General features: G+C 41.0%; 2 protein-coding genes across 3 annotated transcripts; both read left to right on the forward strand.

Annotated features, from left to right (window-relative positions):
- The first annotated feature begins 7,589 nt into the window (after positions 1-7,589).
- On the forward strand, positions 7,590-11,270 carry LOC134088836 (B-cell receptor CD22-like). Its single transcript, XM_062542986.1, has 7 exons — positions 7,590-7,875; positions 8,280-8,336; positions 8,765-9,064; positions 9,445-9,702; positions 10,273-10,536; positions 10,659-10,772; positions 11,078-11,270. Exons 2-7 carry the CDS (start codon positions 8,282-8,284, stop codon positions 11,122-11,124), a joined length of 1,038 nt encoding a protein of 345 aa, XP_062398970.1. The 5' UTR covers positions 7,590-7,875; positions 8,280-8,281; the 3' UTR covers positions 11,125-11,270.
- A 1,234-nt stretch (positions 11,271-12,504) lies between these two features.
- LOC134088844 (B-cell receptor CD22-like) lies at positions 12,505-18,240 on the forward strand. Of its 2 annotated transcripts, none has more exons than XM_062542999.1 (10): positions 12,505-12,766; positions 13,137-13,193; positions 13,705-14,004; positions 14,112-14,369; positions 15,028-15,297; positions 15,560-15,826; positions 16,047-16,146; positions 16,239-16,296; positions 16,912-17,147; positions 17,567-18,240. In XM_062542999.1, exons 2-10 carry the CDS (start codon positions 13,139-13,141, stop codon positions 17,619-17,621), a joined length of 1,599 nt encoding a protein of 532 aa, XP_062398983.1. In that variant the 5' UTR covers positions 12,505-12,766; positions 13,137-13,138; the 3' UTR covers positions 17,622-18,240. The 2 variants fall into 2 exon arrangements, with proteins under 2 accessions (XP_062398983.1, XP_062398992.1); XM_062543008.1 differs by lacking the exon at positions 12,505-12,766 and adding an exon at positions 12,815-13,044.
- The last annotated feature ends 373 nt before the right edge of the window (positions 18,241-18,613 follow it).

The raw sequence follows: 18,613 nt of genomic DNA on the forward strand, positions 1-18,613 counted from the left end.
AACGCTTTACATTTTAAGCACAAGAACATTTCTTCGTTATGTTTTTTTGGGGGGTGGGTTGTTGTTGCAGCAAAGTGTGCATTCGTTCTGTAGTTCGTTGCTAGAAGTTAGTCTAGTCTTCAGTGGTTAGGCTAACAGCTAGCTACAAAGTTGGCATTAAAAGAACACTTACCTTTCCTTTCACGAGGAACATCTTCTTCTTGTTAAGGTGCCAGATTTTCGGGTCAAGGACCCAGCCTGCGACAAAGTACCGATATGCCTCGGTACTCTTGTATGCTTTGAGGCTTTCACCAGTGTACGGCGACGGATTATGAATTAGGTATACATATCGTTAAATGACAGGAGTGGTAGCAGCTAGCTCGGTAGCAGCGGACAGAGGCTGGAAGACCGCCTCAGGTAATGAGTAGGGATCACAGCCTAACGATGCTATTTTTTCAAAGTAACGTTTCTTCTCATGGCAGTCGAGGTGGGAAATGTTGTCCTTCGTAGCCATTTACTCAACCAGTATGAACGCCAATATAAAAAAAAACACTACACTAAGATACCTATCAGCAAATTGCGGCAAGCTAGCTGACGTTCGTCAGTACTCAGCGGTACTCAGTAGGTACTCAAGATGGCGGTAGTCAGCTGGAAAATGAGCGGATGACGTAAAATGTCACGTGACTGCTATTCATGAATAGCACCTCCCAACCCGGAGATAAGCTAACCTCTACTATCCTGAGTGCTATTCGCCATTCGCCATGGCCATGATGTTTTTAACTGGGAAATGCATCCTGCACGCTGACCACATATGCCATATGTGCCTATAACCCCCCAATAGCAGGCCCACATGTGGTCAGTATTTGCATATCACATTTTGCAAAACCCCCCTACATCAAGCCCACAGTATTTGCATATCACATGTGGCAAACGTGCTTATACTAGGGATGCAACGGTACAGTTTTGCCACGGTTCGGTTTGTATCACGGTTTTTGGGCCACGGTAACGGTTCGGTTTCAATATATCAATATTATCTTGGCTCTAGCATACAGGAGGTTATATTTGCCTTTTCTGTTTCAAATCAACAATGTGCTTCTACTTACACTTGCAGAGTAAATATTAAATGCATAGCCAGACACAGATGAAGCAGAATCACAAAAATGTATTATAAGAAAAGAACACCATCATTGCCTTCTGTCATAAACAGGCAATATTATCCATAGTGAAGTGCAGCATAAAGTAATGTGTAATTATTTATTTATTATACCACTGCTTGGTCAAATTTCCTATTGTGGTGCGCTATTTGAAACGTGCATTATTTTTCTATATACCGCACGGCTATGATGTAGTTCCCTTCTTTGGGGCTTATTACACTTGAATATTAATTCGCCAATGTGAATGTAACGGTAAAAACAGCAATGTTGCATCTAAGACAGAGGCAATATAAATGAAAATGATAGTAGCAGTGGTATATAAGCGGATATCAACTCTGCGCCCTGTGCGTTTCTAGGAAAATAATGCACTTATCGAAGTGTCCGCCTGCGGCGTCGGGTCCTTATTACCACTTCGAACGTGCATTATTTTCCTATAAACGCACGGCGCGTCGTTGATTATCCCTTACCTGTTGTCTTACAGAACATACAGCCCTTTTGTAATATTAAGTAGGTTGCATAAAATGTAAACTTTAAAAGTCACTTTCAACTTATCTCTTACACACTTCGTACAGTTCAGGAATCTTACTGCTGAAATGCGTGCCGGAGGGGATATTGAAGCGATGATCGAGAACATTTATCATGTAGCGAAATCCCATACCCGGCAGGGCATCATGTCTTTTCCTATGAACACGCCAATCGCATTCGTTATGTCTTTGTGTTTTTGGGAATTATAGGAATATTGTTGCCGAAAGGCTGCAGCAATGGATGGTTGGGTTTTCGGTGGCAAACTAGCTCTCCGTGCTGCTCCACTAAGGTTACAGCCGGGTGATGGTGGCGCAAATGGGCCGACATGTTGGATGTGTTACCTTTATTAGGTGATCGTTGTGAAGCAGTGCTTGCACACTGTGCTTTGTTTACTGACGGTCTTTTTGACTTGTTCGTAGGCTACTTCGAATGTCGCCATGATCGTGCAGCCGCCGGTAAAGTTTGTTTCTTCTCACATGACTCCTTCATTTGCATTTCAACGTGCCTATTGGGTCTTGGGAAATTCAGTAAAATTCTGATTGGTTGTTGCAAGGTTGACGAGAGGCAAGCTGAACAGTCAGAGAAAACTCATCCCCCGGGTCCTAAGCACTCCTTACTATCGCTCACAGGCTACGCGCGTGCAACAACCTTGTATTAAATAAAAAGTTTAATGTCGCGTATACCGAAATATTGCGGTTTAGGTGAGTCTATTGAACCGAACAGGCCAAACCGAACGGTTCAATAAATTATTGAAAACCGTTGCATCCCTAGCTTATACATATGTTAAAAGTCACAACAACAAATTTGTCAACAAAGTTTCCACGCACAAAATCGACAAAGTTCATGAAATCAACAACTTGTTCCGTCGAGATGGACTAAAAAAGTACTTAGTACTACACATACTGCTTAATATAACCTATCAAGCCCACATGTGGTCAGTCAGCCTAAGCCTTCATTAACCTTAGCCATCATTAGCCTTCATAATCATCATCAAAACAACCTAATTTGCATAAAAAATAGCTTAAAAACCACCCCGAGAATCATAAAAAGCGTTCATAAGACATATTGGTGCATCAAACATGGTCAAACGTCGAAATTACACACTATATTGACACAATTTACAGGAGACTTACTTTTCAATGACCTTCACTGCTTCTGAATAACTGCCAAATGGTGGACGGTCAGTTAAGATTACATGAGGACAAAATGGAGGTGAGGTCATGTGACCTGTTACCTGTTTACCTTGTCCTATTGTTCTTTTCTATTGTCCGGAAATGGCACTGCGTTAATGTCCGTAAGGTGCCTTTCCCGAGCACGAATCGACTAGAAATTTCACACGGTCGAAGCAGATGAGATCGTGATAGTCTGTGCCGAACCGCGCCGGCCTAGCTCGAACGCGAGACCTCGAAAAGGGCAGTGCCACGCGGGCACAAGACACTGTACAGTGCAGAGTACAGTACGGATATAGCCTCTCGTTACGGTCCCTTGCACGGCTCTCTGAGCACGTGCCAACTCGAAATTTCACACGCTCGAAGCAGATGGTTTTGGTACAGCAAAACCTTTAAACTTTGTAAAGTTTGCAGTGTGAAAACAGTAGTTTTTCGCACGTGCGACACTTTGCGTTGCAGCTAGAGAGATGAAACTTTGCATGCTCCACGAGGGTGCCAGGCAGAAGGTGTGTGCCAAATTTCAGCCTCCTAGCTGCATGTTAACATCCCAAATGCCAGCTTAAGCTTTGCAAAAGCCTGTGCTTCGTTGCGACCCTCTTTGTGCTAGAGGGTCGCGACGAAGACCTGCGTGACCGCCGGACACCCCCGAACAAAAATCCTAAAGACCAGGTCTGTGTCACCTGCAGAAAAAAAATTAAGCGGTTTTGTCCAACTATTGCAGATGGTGTAGAGTCCTATAAGACCAACACCCCTTCTGAGTGGGATTTGGCCAGGACCAATTAAATCCCCTGAATGGGTTAGAGGGAATTTGGTCACATGACCTTGTTCCAGACTGAAAACCCTACACATGTGCCAAATTTGGTGTCTCTGGGTACTTCCTGTGCCGCTGTACGCACATTTGAAATTTGCCGAAAAATTAGACATATGGACACAATTTTTGACAAAAAGGTCAATTTTACATTTTTACCCAAAAAACCCAGGTGCTTTTGTCCAATCGTTACAAAATCACTATAGCTCGAGCAACGGGACGTTACAAAAGAGCCATGCTCGGTTTGGAGTCTGTGGGTCATTCTCAAAAGTCGACGGGTGGCTTTAATCGTACAAGGTTTTCCTCGTCCCGCTCGGTAACACTAGGAGTTACAGGGTCAAGACCGACACCCCTGCCACCACCTCGAGGCCCCCTACAATCGGTCCAAAGCTGGGGTCTGTGACACATTCGTGAGAAAAAACACAATGGAAAATGATGTAAAAAGTTGAGAATTCACACCTCAGAGGTACACAAAAAAGGGTTAACATGGAGCTAGGAAGCTGAATATCAGGTCAAACCTTCGACACCTGACCCTGATGATATGTGCAAAGTTTTGTTTCTCTAGCTGCAGCGCAAAGCCTCGTACATGCAAAAAACTATTTTTTTACAAGGGAAATTAAAGGCCTGCGCAAAGCTATAGCTGGACTTTGGGAAGTTAACATGCAGCTAGGAGGCTAAAATTTGGCACACACCTTCTGCCTGGCACCGTCGTGGAGCATGCAAAGTTTTGTTTCTCTAGCTGCAATGCAAAGCGTCCAGCTTCCGAAAAGCTACCGTGTTCACCCAGCCCCAGCCCTCACTCTTTAGTTTACTATGGATTTACTCCCGCTAGTGTGTTCCTGTTACTTAGTTTTTGCCTTCTTGGTCGTATTTTTGCTGTGTAGTGGGGTGTAACAGTGCAACCCACGATCGCAAGAGGAAAAGAATCGCTAATACTATATTTCTGCTTCTTGTCTTACGCATCTGAATGAATGGATACGCTCGGTGCGCTACCAACATGGCGGCAATATTCCTAGAATGCAAGGCTTGTGCCCGAGCCCTGTGGACATCGCTCAAATGACTCCGTACGCTTGGATAGTCCTTTAACCAATCAGACCAGACATGGGCAAACTACGGCCCGTTGAACGTTTTAATCCGGCCCACAGAACTTGTCCAAATTATAGATTTTTTTTTTTTTTTTTTTTTTTTTTACAAATAAAATTAAGCCAATCAAAGCCAGGTAGAACAGTGAAAAAAACCCGATTAAAATTCGTGCGGGCTTTGTCCTGCTTTGGGAGCAGCGTTTTTAGCTTTAGCTTAGCACAGTTGCTGTAAATGAAGGGAGTCAGTTAGCACGTCCTCCAAAATAAGTGACCGAGACATCTATTTTTTTTCTAAATATATCTTGGGAAACGTGTGTTCAGAACGAGTACAATTTTGCATTATGATTTGTACTCATTTGGAACACATGCATATATTTAAAAAGAAATGTAGATAACTCGGTCACTTTTTTGGAGAATGTGCTAACTGACTCCCTTCATTTACAGCATCTGTGCTAAGCTAAAGCTAAAAACGCTGCTAAGGACAATGCCCGGACAGATTTTAACCGGGTTTTTTTCACTGTTCTAACTCTGGGGGTGACCGAGACTGGCTTAATTTAATTTTTGGGTGGCGTACTTTTGGGTACTGTGAATTTCTCTACTGTGTTTATTATTAATCAAATGAAATTAATGCATTTGAAAAAAACTGTACAATCAGCCTTGCTGCCTACTCATGATATGTTACATGTTTGTAGGCCATACTGTACTCGTTATTATCCTAGCAATATAGTTTATACAGTTACAGCTTTGCAGAAGTGCTTGAGTGTCAAGACCGTTTGATGCAAGTTTAACAATATCATGCTCGTAATTTTGCAATGACGAAGACGTGCAACAAAACAGCTGAGAAGAGCTCTCATGTGTGTCCAACATGCTAACAGCAGGCCTACGGAAGACGGAACGGGTAGGAGATGCAAAATCAAATTATTGTTGGCAAAAAAAGCGTTAGCCCACTGCTGCTTACAGCTGTTGTGCGTCACGGAGCTATCCTACATTTCCCATAATGCGCAAAAACTACGGGAGCTCGTCAAATCCAAAAAAAGGTAGATTTCTGTAACTGGGTCGGATCGAGGTCGGTCTGCTTTCACACCATAAACGAACCGCACCAGGGTTCGATAGGAACCGCTCCGAGACCACCTCCTCAGCTGGGTCTCGGTCCGCTTGTTTGGTCCGCACTAGAGTTCGAGTGATTGTATTCACACCAGTCAAAAAGGTCCGAACCAAGCAAGAAACGAACTTGAGTTCGTTTTAATCGAACTAAACAAGGCAGGTGTGAATACCCCCTTAGAACCCAATGTGGCCCTCCTGGCAAAAAGTTTGCCCACCCCTGAATCAGACCAACAATCCGGTGCATCTTTTGGATAAGCTAGTTTCTGATTGGAGCAAAAGGTTCTGGCAGGGAACAATGGAGATAGATGTGCAGGTTTTGCAGCCTGAGCTGCCGGGCGAAAACCAAATTTGCCGGAAGTTCAGGCAGGGTTCACCCAGCCTACGGTACACCATGAACTCTAAATTGGTTGAAATGTATTTTATGAATTTGCATGAAGTGCTCGACATTACTTAGAATTTTACAATGTTACGTGTTGGGCTTTTAGCCTGGAAAAAGCATACACTGGTAATCTTTCAGATTAAAGGAATACGCCACTCAAAAAAGTAAGAAATTATGCCAGTCTAAACATTGATAGTAGTGTTTTCCAATTGCGTGCTGCGAGATTTTCAAATGCATGCTTGGTGCCGGCCTTCGAGTTTCCCAGCTCTTAAGTGCTAAGAACTTCTTAGGAGCGTTCTTAGAATGTTCTTAGAGCGCTCCTAAGAAATTCTTAGCACTTAAGAGCTTCTTAAGGAATCTGGGAAACCCGGCCATTATCAGTTTAGCTCGCCTCTGGCCCTCCTACATCAGAAACACCGATGTGATTGGTTTCCCCCAATGCCTGAGGTTAAAGTAACGTGCATCATTACTCATTGCCAGAGATCTACAGACACAATTCAAATTGTGTTCTTGCAAGAAGTCTGGATTTCCAGGGTATCGGGCGTTAGCTGTTAATCACACATCACCAGCTTGGACTGGACAAGCTTTCCCATGGCCCTCAAGTAAAACTACCTCACATGGTTACTCTATTTTCAGAGGCATTTCTAGGATGGAAATTAAATATTGTGTCCACCTTTGACTGTGGCTGGTGGATTAAAAAAAGTACCAATCACTCAACCTTTTATCCCAGCCACTAGAGATACGGTATGACATTTTGATATCTTATAACCAAAATGATCACGATTATGTGTTACTGTGATATGATTAAAATGCACTGATTTTGTTTTATTATTATTATTTTCTAATCCTACCACCAATGTTGGACGGGACTCATTCATTCAACTTAAGGTCAACAGTATTTAACCTCAGTTCAGTAGCTTGCACGTACCGTAATTTCCTGACTATTAGCCGCGGCTTATACATTGATTTAGCAAAATTTCTTCTGCTATGAGGTTAATACATGGGGGGCAGTTATGGTGTTAATATGGTTTTGCTTCTTTTAGTTGCATAAAACACTGTCCCGCGGCTTATACACAATGCGGCTTATATGCGGGAAATTACTGTAATTGGGGCCTGGAAACGTATACCAATATGACTGATTCGTCTGAACTCTCTGGGCAAATAATGGGGTCAAAGGAACAGTCATGATCTGAAAATGAGTGGAGCAATCGGTGACATTGCTTAGCGCACCTTTGAGCAAGCTTTTCCATACTTGCAATCTGTGATACACAGAATATCGCAACTTAGTTCTTCCCCATACTACAGCAGTCACCAGTTCCTGTTGCACATGGCAGAAGCAACTAATGTGGTAAGTGGTCAATCAGTAATGTCTACTTTCCATCTTAAGCGCGCGTATGTGCACGTTTGCGAGCGCTTGTGTGTCTGTGTGTGTGTGTGTGTATGTTCGTGTGCATGTGCGTGTGTGTGTGTGTAAGAAGCAGAGGGTAACCGATCAGTGACTGTCAAAGAGATACCAACATGACCATGTGCCATAAATATATTTACATACAGTATATTTCGTGCATACTAATTAGTTAGTACTTAGGGAGTTTTACAGGATTCATACATCTGAGCTTGGATAGTATTGAGTTTCTAATTGTGCATGTTCAGTTTTCTCTGTGTTGAGTCAATCAAGGTAAGTGAGGCACAACCAATTAAGAGCTATTCTACTTTTTTCCAGTGTTATGAAGAGTTGGTTTATTTGGTTGAAATGTATTTTATGAATTTGCATGTAGTGCTTGACATTACTTAGTATGTACTGCCTTGTCAGACTTCAGTGTGCCTATGTTATCTTCTTGTACATGCTGGTGCTAGTTGCAGCATAAGCATTACAGACCTGATCCTGATGCTGAGAGTGAAACTTTTAAAACAAACATTCTCGTGGTAGATATTTGTTTACATTCGTCAACATCAAGACTGGACTCAGTATTGCAGAATAATGTATGCCCTCAGAGATAAACTGGTAATTAATTATGATCAGTGATATCATGGACTAAGAAAATCTTTGATGTTGATATTAAGATCATATTGTCATTGCAGCAATGACTCCAAGAAGCGTAAACATATTGCTTTTGATGTGTCTTATGTCTGTGTCAGGTGAGTGTCATTTATTTATTTTTATTTTTTTTTGCCTTTTTCACTTTTATGTCACCATGTTGATAATCCCAAAATGGTTCATATTCATGCCACAGTGAATTGTTTTATTTGACCAGCATTGTTTGTATTATAGACATAACCTAAATGGAAAATAAAATAATTTTGGTCTAATAAATATCTTGAATCCAAATGGGGCATGGGGATTAATAATTACGAGTTTAATATATTCCAAATTTATATGCATGTATTCCAAACTCTCACGCTAAAAACTTCCTATATGTCCTGTATTTCCTGGGTCTAGAATTAAGAGATGAGAGATAAATTATAACATTGTGGAAACAACATATGTAATGGTGATACAAGATATATCTGTCTAGCTATTACACTCTCATACAATTGTAATAACGAAACTGGACACTGTGTTTTAGGTGTGCACTGTGGACCCAGTGTGAACTACCCCTTTAAGAGAGTCTGTGGTCTTAAAGGGGCATCAGTGGACCTGCCCTGCACATATGACTATCCTTGGGGTCATATTTATATAAGAGGGGAGTGGTATAGAGAGAGGAGCGGGAGAGTCAGCTCATACAACAACCCTAAATATCCTGACTGCAGCCTGAAACTGAACACACTTTCAGATGAAGACTCTGATGTTTATCACTTTCGGTTTTACACAAGCCTACACCCAAACTGGACTGCAAGCAAACCTGAAATCAGACTTTCAGTCACAGGTGACTGTTGCAAAGCATGTTTATTATACTCTTTAGCTACATTTAATTGCATTTTAGTACTTTTGTCTAGCCTGGGTGTTCCCATCCTGCCTTGCGCGGTGATTTCAATCACGCAGCTAAGGCAGTCTGGAAACTAACGCCCACATTTTCGCCTGATGTTGGCGACCAATCACAGAACAGGGGAGAAAGCAAGACCATGAGCTATGCACAGACGCATTTAGACATCCGTGGCGCCCAATGAACGGCATTTTTTCAAATACGAGAAAATGAACGTCTGGTTGCCAGACCACGTCTCATTTGAGAAGTGGTAGGTGCTAGCCAGGCCAACTTTTGTCATCAATTTGTGTCAGAATCAAACATGTGTTTTTTACTTCCTGAAGATGTACAACTGCAAGTGGATCCTACAACAGCTACTGAGGGAGAGAGAGTGACACTGACCTGCAGCACTGCATGTGCCCTGACTGAGAACCCCACCTTCACCTGGTTCAAGAACAGACAGCGCATAAGGAACCAACAGTCCAGCAGAGACACCAAGCTGCATCTAAGCCCCGTCAGCAGTGAGGATGCTGGCAGTTACTCCTGTGCTGTTGGAGGACATGAGAATCTCCCCTCCTCAGCCATGGCCCTCAGTGTCAGATGTAAGCCAATATTCTCTTTTACTGGAGATTATTTTTTACATGTTTTTTTTTTTTTTATATGTTTACTGTATTATGTATTACTGTAATATAATATAAGATTGTTACAAATTACAACACAGAACGTTACAACATTGTTATATTATTCATAGCAAATGCATTAATTAGGGGGGGGGTGTTTCACTCGATACAGGGGAAAAAATGGCTCTGCACAGAATTGGATAGACCTCATCAATCACAGCAACGCAATATAAATGTGAATCTCATAGGGAGAACGGCAAAAACATCCTCCTTCTCGACAAATGCATTCTTCTTGAAAAAAAAAAATCTTATTGCCTGTTTTCTGGACAACTTTTCAAAGTTATTGCGCTGTCAATATCTTGTGTAATAGACGCGATAGTGGAATCTAATCGCCTCACAGACGTTTCGGGTAGAAACCCTCACTGAAGAGAAGGGTGTCTACCCGAAACGTCTGTGAGGCGATTAAAAAGGTAAAAGAAACGGTTGAGTGCTTGCTGTATTTATTTTGTACTTAAAGTGAAATATTAATGCTCCAATTACATATTTCAACAGATGCCCCAAGAAACACCTCAGCATCGGTCAGTCCCTCTGGTAACATGACGGAGGGCAGTTCAGTGAACTTCACCTGCAGCAGTGATGCCAATCCACCTGTGTCTAACTACACCTGGTACAAGAGCAGTGGAAATGAAACCATTCTCAGAGGCACTGGGCCACATCTGAAGCTCACTTTGGCCTCTGGCGATGGTGGAGTTTACCACTGTCAGGCACTCAATGAAATGGGCTCCCAGAACTCTACTGGGGTAGAGGTCATTTTAGGTATCATTTTACAGTGTGTTTTTACACTTTTAAATTAGATAAGACAAGATTTACTAAATATTCTGTAAATATTTTCAACATGTACATATTTATCTTTTCTTTTATATGTTGCTATTTTTAAGTAAAAGGAGCTGAAAGTCCCATTTCACTGCCCAGATTGGTTTGCTCGCTGCTGCTGACCTCTCAGTATCTGCTACTGACTGTGATGCTAGTGGTTAAATACTACAGGGCCCAAGGTAAGTCACTCTCTCTTCTAGTATTAAAGTGTCACATTAAATCATGTAATTTAATGTGCATTTGAAGTAGCTTTCGAGCGTGCTTATATGCGGTGCATTTTGATGATATCATTGGTGATGGGCTGTGAAGGTTTTTCTTATATTTCCATGAGGTGTTCTGGCCTGAGCACCAAAATTCCATATGGCTGCAATGAATTTATGGGAAGACTTTGAACCAAAAATCAAGAATATGTTTACACTTAAAGAAATGTGAGTGAAATTATACCATGTCTCAGTGATTACATGTATGTTTTGTTTTGCTTAAGGGGATGGCAATGATGACAAGAGAGAAAATGTTGTTGTGGAGGCCTGATTCCATATCTTACCAGGATGACTTGCTGTCTGTATGATAAAATCAGTTGTATTTCTATTTCAAGTCAAAATATATTTATATTTATATTTATATTTATATATCTGCTTATGCTCTTCAGTATTTTACATACTTTAAATTTGTATGCATTTAATCAAATTTATTTTGAGCTCAGTAAAGTAGATTTGTGTGTGTGTTTAAGTGAAAATAAATACTTTCAGGGTTCCCACGGGTCATGGAATTTCAAGAATATCATATAATTTTGGAAAGTCACAATTTTTGTTTTCTGAAATTTGTATATTTCTATGTTCATTTATTCTGTTGCTTTACTCACTTGTTTTACAACTTGCAAATCCATAATTAAAATAAATGTGCATTATACTTTTTAACTTCAATTATATACATTGTTTTTATGAAATGATCTCCCTTTCTATTGCCATCGTTAATGTCCCTATTAAACAGCAGAAGCAAAGGTACTCTAGTTACCAAAATTAATCATGAAGGGATTTGCCAATGGAACAAAATGGCACATAGTTTCGGACTCCTAAATAGGCGTGTCCATTATGTCAAACATAAACATTTCTCTGAATAAGCAATAAGAGAAGATACATATATGTGTTTAAACATTCAGTTCCCATTCCCCCTGTTCCTCTGGTGTTCCCCAAGGTTCTGTCCTTGGACCCCTTCTGTTCATTATCTGCCTTCTTTCTCTTGGCCATTAAACATGACCTAATTTCCATTGCTACAGTATGCAGATGACACCCAGCTCTACCTATCCACCAGACCCACCACATCCTTCCCTCCCACTTCTCTATCTGACTGCCTACTAGTCTCGCTTTATCAACCGCCTCAGAAGCGTGCAGTAGCCTGTTAAGTTGTGGGTTCAATTCCCAGCTTCCACATCCTTGTCATATAAATAACATACATCAGTCGCTTTGGATAGAAACATCTGCTAAATTAATGAATGCAAATGTACTGAGGAATTGCACAGGATCAGTAAGGTCATAAGGTCATATAGGCACAAAAATACGCTTGTTGTCTACAGTCCAGTTAATGACAAAACTGTGTTGTATTTTGTCGACGTGTGTCAGCAATATCAATATGTGTTTAGCAAGCTTTACTTGCAATCTAGTGCTACATAGAATAACGCAACTTTGTACTACCCCTCACTGTGACATGCAGTCTTCACTTCCTGTTGAGTATGGCGTAAGCCACAATAGCCTTTGGTAACTGGGCAACCCGCAACCCTCAACTTCTACTTCCCATGCTAAGCACATGGTGAGCTTGAATGAGTGAGTGAGTGAGTGAGGGAGAGTGAGGGGGGGGGGGGGGGGGGGGTTGGGAGTTACCCATCAGTGACCGGTTATGTCATACAGATATCATAATGCCATGTATACTGTACCATAAATCTCTCACATATCTTGTGCATACTAATTGTAGCTAGTAGGCCTACATAGGGCATTTAACTAACAGTATTCAAACAGCTCAACTTGGATGTCGTTGAGATGTCTTGTCTTGCGCAGTCTAATCTTTCTCCACTAAACTGAGGGAACCAGTGGTGATTGCATTACATCACCATCCTCTATTGAATCGTGTGTGAAGTTCGTACACACAGTTCAGTTTTCTCTGTGTGGAGTCAATTGAGGTGAGTGAGGCGCAAGCAATACGAGCTGTTGTACTTTTTCCAGTGTTACGAAGAGTCGGTTTCTTTGGTAGAAGTGTACTTTGTGATTTGTTTATGAAGTGTTTGAGATTACTACCGGTTTTTACAGCTTTCTCAGTGTACTGTCTTAGTTGCCACTAGTTGTGGCATAAGCTTTAGAGGCACAATCCTGATGCTGAGGATGAAAACTTGAAAACAAACACGCTTGTGTTAGCCATTTGTTTACATTCGTCAACACCAAGATTGGATTGAAGAATAATGTATGCCCTCAGTGATGAACTAGTAATCAATTGATCAATGGATGAATGGACTCTGCAAATGTTTGTTGATATTAAGATTATTGTCATTGCAGCAATGATTCCAAGAAGAGTAAACATATTGCTTTTGATGTGTCTTCTGTGCCAGTCAGGTGAGTTTTCACTTGTTTTGTTGTTGTTGTTGTTAGATCACCATAACACATAATTTTAGACATAAGTCACCACATTGTTAATCCCAAAATGGTTCATCTTCATGCCAATTTCTGTTTTACAGCAAACAGTTTTATTTTACCAATATGAGACCAGAAATGATGTGTTATAGACATACATGGAACATGAAATAATATTGGTCCAATAAAAAATATGAAATCCAAATGTAGCATGGTGATTGATAATTAGTTTAATGTATATTCCACACAAATACTATACTACGTGTAGCTCACACTAAACACTTCCTATTATGTCCTGTATTCCCTGTAATATAATTAAGAGACTTAGAGATAAACTGTGAAAACAACAAATATAACGGTCATGTAGGACTTATCTTTTCTTTCTTTTTGTTCTTACTTTCTTTATATCTATCTATCTCTATTTGTCTATCTATCAATCAATCAATCATGCTCTTATACAATTGTAAGAAGGAAACTGGACACTGTGTTTTAGGTGTGCAGTGTGGACCCAGTGTGAACTACCCCTTTAAGAGAGTCTGTGGTCTTAAAGGGGCATCAGTGGTCCTGCCCTGCAAGTATGACTATCCTTGGAGTCATATTTATATGAGAGGGGAGTGGTATAGAGAGAGGAGCGGGAGAGTCAGCTCATACAACAACCTTGAATACCCTGACTGCAGCCTGAAACTGAACACACTTTCAGATGAAGACGCTGATGTGTATCGCTTTCGGTTTTACACAAGCCTGCACTCAGACTGGATAACAAGAAGATCTGGTATCAGACTTTCGGTCACAGGTGACTGGTGCAAAGCATGTTTATTACTCTATCAGCTACATTTAATTGCATTTTCATAGTTTTATCAATTTGTGTCAGAATCAAACATGTTTTTTTACTTCCTGAAGATGTACAACTGCAAGTGGATCCTACAACAGCTACTGAGGGAGAGAGAGTGACACTGACCTGCAGCACTGCATGTGCCCTGACTGAGAACCCCACCTTCACCTGGTTCAAGAACAGACAGCGCATAAGGAACCAACAGTCCAGCAGAGACACCAAGCTGCATCTAAGCCCCGTCAGCAGTGAGGATGCTGGCAGTTACTCCTGTGCTGTTGGAGGACATGAGAATCTCCCCTCCTCAGCCGTGGCCCTCAGTGTCAGATGTAAGCCAATATTCTCTATTACTGCATGTGTCTTTACCTTGAGCAGAGGTGGCAAAATGTACAGACTCCTCATTCAAGCAGAAGTACCTGTACAGATTCAACTTGTTCACTACAGTAGAAGTTTAAAAAAAACACAGGTACACCATTTGAAGAACATTACAGTATTTGTCTATATTTGTGTATTACAATACTGAATTTTATATGAGACTTTGCCATCTATAATTTCAGTTTCACAAATGGTGACTAAAGGAATTGATGAGAACTTCCCTGTTTCATTAAATTAGCTGTGCATGTGTGTGTGTGTGTGTGTTTGTGTGTTTCCCTTACTGTGCAGGACAGAATTAGGCCTACCGCATGGCATGTTGCATTGCACAGCATACAACTTAGAGCCCATGAACCTTCAACACTGAATCGATACCTCAACTAGAGAAGCACTCAGAGAACGCAAACCTCCACCAAGCGAAAATTAAAAAAAAATAACCGTCATTTCAGACCTTCCCTGAAAATGTATCAGTCAATCCGTAACTTTTTGAGTTGTCTTGCGAATAAACAAACAAACAAGCAGACAGACAGACAAACAAACAAACACACTCTGATGAAAACATAACCTCCTTGGCGGAGGTTAAAATAACTGTGCTAATCACTTATTCCGATGCAGATGCTCCGAAGGGCATGTCGGTGTCGGTCACTCCACGGGGGGACATAGCGGAGGGCGACTCAGTGTCTCTGACCTGCAGCAGTGATGCCAACCCACCAGTGCACACCTACACCTGGTTCAGGAGGAGTGGAGACAAATCCATACAGGTGGCAACAGGACAGAAGCACAGCATCGCCAACACCAGCGCTGCGCACAGCGGCCATTACTACTGTGAGGCGCGGAATGATATCGGCGTGAAACGCACGGACGAGATAGTCCTGAACATTAGATGTGAGTAGTACTATTTCAGCTGGTTTAGTATGGATAGGAAATCAGTAACTAATGTGAATCTACCTAGTCCTAATACTGAGTGTAGGTTTGGTACACCAAAGGTAATTAAGAGTTTATATGTCAATTCTATAACTTATTATTTCTCCAATTTGTTCCTTTACATTGATTCAAATAGCATACAAGCTTTCAATCAATCTTTTTCAGTGGGCAAATTATAAGGCTTTGCTTTGTGGTTTTTCTGTCTTGTGTTGACCAAACCCAGACTCCCCAAAGAACACATCAGCGTTTGCCAACCCCTCTGGTGGTCTGAACGAGGGCACCACAGTGACTCTGACCTGCAGCAGTGATGCCAACCCACCAGTGCACACCTACACCTGGTATATGAAGAGTGGAGCTGAACCTCTTGTTAGGGGCACAGGGGAGAGCATCAGCTTCAATGTGACCTCTGATACCAGTGGACTTTACTACTGCGAGGCGCAGAATGAACTTGGCTCTCAGAACTCAACGGAAGTTCAAATCACTTTAGCGGGTGAGTACTGTAGTGTTAAGTATTCTTAAAAAAAAAAAAAAAAAAATCTTTATAAAAGTGAAAAAAATGTACAACTTTTTAAGGTTTAAAAGTTTTAGATGTATTCATTTTTATAACCTAATATAGTATAGGCTACTGTGACAAAAATGACCTCTAAACTGATTTTACTCCATTATCTGCGTGTCCCATTCTTTGGCATTGATTGTCTCCATCTTCACAGAGGACCAGGAGAGACCCATGGTCCTGGCAGCTGAGGTCCTTTTAATCCTGATACTCATCCTCATTCTCATCCTGATATTGCTGGGTCTCCTCTGGCTGCGGTAAATGCTATAATACATTAAAAATCCATGTATTATGTTGGCAGCCTCAGTAGAGTATTGCATCGATGCAACTTGTGTTTCTTGTATCTAAGAATCCGAAAGAAGAGACGTCCATCAGGTTCTGGGACGAGGACCCAACAGGACACAGAGGTAAGCGTGCCATACAAGGGTAGCAATCCAGATAGAGAAACAGTGTGAGGCCATGCACATCCCAAAAAGCCATTTGGATAGGTGAAGAATCAAAAGCATATTAGTGTACAAGAGATAAGAGTTAACCTACACATCAAGGAGCCCCCACTTAAGTATTTATTATTATTACTGTATTGTTATTTTATTATTATTTTTTTTTATTATTATTATTATTATTATTATTTAATTATTTCGTTTCATGTGCAGTGAGGTTTTGAGCCCCGATGGCCCAGACTAGATATCTAATAGTCCGAGGAATAGCCATAAGGACTCAAACTATCACTGCCAATAAATGAATACTAATAGCACAAAAAAAAATGTGGAAAACACAAAAGAAATGGGAGCTGCTTGGCGTGTGGAGTGGATCATCTCTTGTTTCTTGTATATTCACCCAAGTGAAAACAAATCTGCCTTTTGCTGCCAACCTCACATCACTGGCTACCCCCCTGAGCCTACATTTTTGTTTTCAGATCATTTTGAAAATGTTTTTATTTATTTCACACTTAAACCAATCCAAGCCGATGTTTCCTCTGCCCCCCCCCCCCCCCCCCCCCCCTCTCGCTCCCTCCCTCCCAGAGCGATATCACTACCGTGTATGCCACTCTCTCAGCAGTGGCCATGACTGCTGTCCCAGCCCAGGCAGCTTGTGTAGGATATGAAGATGTTGCTCACTATGCCAACATTCAATTCAGTGGATCCAGCGAACGTGAAGGACCTGTGTACGGCAACATCCGGCAGCCCAAACCCCCCAAACAGCACGAGGATGTGGAATATTCCACAGTGAAGTTCCCTCAGCCCAGTGCTGCCACCCAGTGGGTATTTCTATGTATTACACCAAACCTAGAAATATTCAGCTCAAGCTTTTCTTTTTTCTTTCAAGCTTAATTGAAAAAGCAAGGAATTCCTGTGCCAGTTGAAGATGTAATCTCAACTCAAATTGAATTAGAGATTGGATGAGATAACAAACTACTCAGGGTAGCACAGGGTCTAAAGCCTAGTCAATTAATTTACAAAACCAGGGAACGTCTTCCTCTAGTATTGGTTCCTGAAAAGGCAATTTTCTATTCATGCAAATTGTAGAAACTAAATATTAAAATTCCACCATTGCTTCATAGCTAGCCTGCTGATTTTTGGAAGCATCCGTGGTTTCTCTGAAATTATTTGATGTGCAGTTATAAATATAACTTTTAACTAAAAACTGTGTCTTTTTTTCATATTTTGACGACTATAGATCTGAGGATGAATCTGCAATCTACAGCACAGTAAATAAAACCAGCATGACCTAAGCCGTGTTCCACGACCTGAGTCAGAGTCAAACGAGTGGGGCTGTTGTGGTCTGTGACCACAAGTGATGCTACCGCTTTCTGTCCAGACATCTTAGTCATTAACTTGACACCTTCTTCAGCAAGTCAAAAATGTCGCTGTCCTTTATCTGACTGGTTGAATCATATAAGTAATAAGTGTAATGGAATTGTATTAAGATAAAGCATGCAGCCTATTTAAGCACAAATGTATTATTAGTTTCATACAAAATAACGTAGGTTATTTTTTATTTTAGGTTATAACATAATAAGGTTATTTATCAAATTTAATATTGTATGTAATGATGCCTCGTCCAGATTTTTTCCATTGGAGTATGTGTTTGTGATGATAGCACAACAGGAGATGAAGTCAACACATTGAGGTATACTGTATCTGACTTGTCATCTTTATTATCCAACACTGTGAAGGAGTGGATTTGTATTATTACAAAATAATGATGAATAATACACAAGTGACTGTTTCAATTATATGTTTGTAGAAATAAGTAGTGTCAGTGCAAGCCTTTTTGAAAGTATAGTAGTGTTTTATACAATTAGTGCACTGCACTTAAGTCTCTCTTTTGCGTAACATTACAGCCATCAAATGAGATTCATGCAGCATAATTGAACTTTATTTAATCCAAACTGGCAGTTAAGTCCGTTGACTGACTAATATAAGCACACTCACACAAAGACAATCACACAAACACAAACACACACACACACACACACACACGGAATCAGGCACATACATACATCCTATAATTTCTCACAAGTTTTCTTTTACATACAGTGTAAAGACACATGACCTGAGTTTACACAGTATACGCAGTACAAACCTTCAAGCAGGACTGAAGACTTTCACCTTGTGTAACCAAGGAGCAGCATTCTATCAGGAAAGTCATGCAATCAGGAAAATAAAAAAAAGCCCTTAGCCGGAATCAGACCCTCCTGAAAATGAGAAGATGCAGATGAAG

The sequence above is a fragment of the Sardina pilchardus genome, chromosome 1 (genome assembly GCF_963854185.1).
Source record: "Sardina pilchardus chromosome 1, fSarPil1.1, whole genome shotgun sequence".
Classification (NCBI taxonomy): Eukaryota; Metazoa; Chordata; class Actinopteri; order Clupeiformes; family Clupeidae; genus Sardina; species Sardina pilchardus.

Bases quoted from the DNA above. Each gene is read 5' to 3' on its own strand.
- LOC134088836 (XM_062542986.1), top strand. From the start codon at position 8,282: ATGACTCCAAGAAGCGTAAACATATTGCTTTTGATGTGTCTTATGTCT. The intron at 9,703-10,272 runs GTAAGCCAATAT...ATATTTCAACAG, and splicing joins CATGGCCCTCAGTGTCAGAT to ATGCCCCAAGAAACACCTCA. The intron at 10,773-11,077 runs GTAAGTCACTCT...GTTTTGCTTAAG, and splicing joins TAAATACTACAGGGCCCAAG to GGGATGGCAATGATGACAAG.
- LOC134088844 (XM_062542999.1), top strand. From the start codon at position 13,139: ATGATTCCAAGAAGAGTAAACATATTGCTTTTGATGTGTCTTCTGTGC. The intron at 14,370-15,027 runs GTAAGCCAATAT...ATTCCGATGCAG, and splicing joins CGTGGCCCTCAGTGTCAGAT to ATGCTCCGAAGGGCATGTCG. The intron at 17,148-17,566 runs GTGGGTATTTCT...TGACGACTATAG, and splicing joins CAGCCCAGTGCTGCCACCCA to ATCTGAGGATGAATCTGCAA.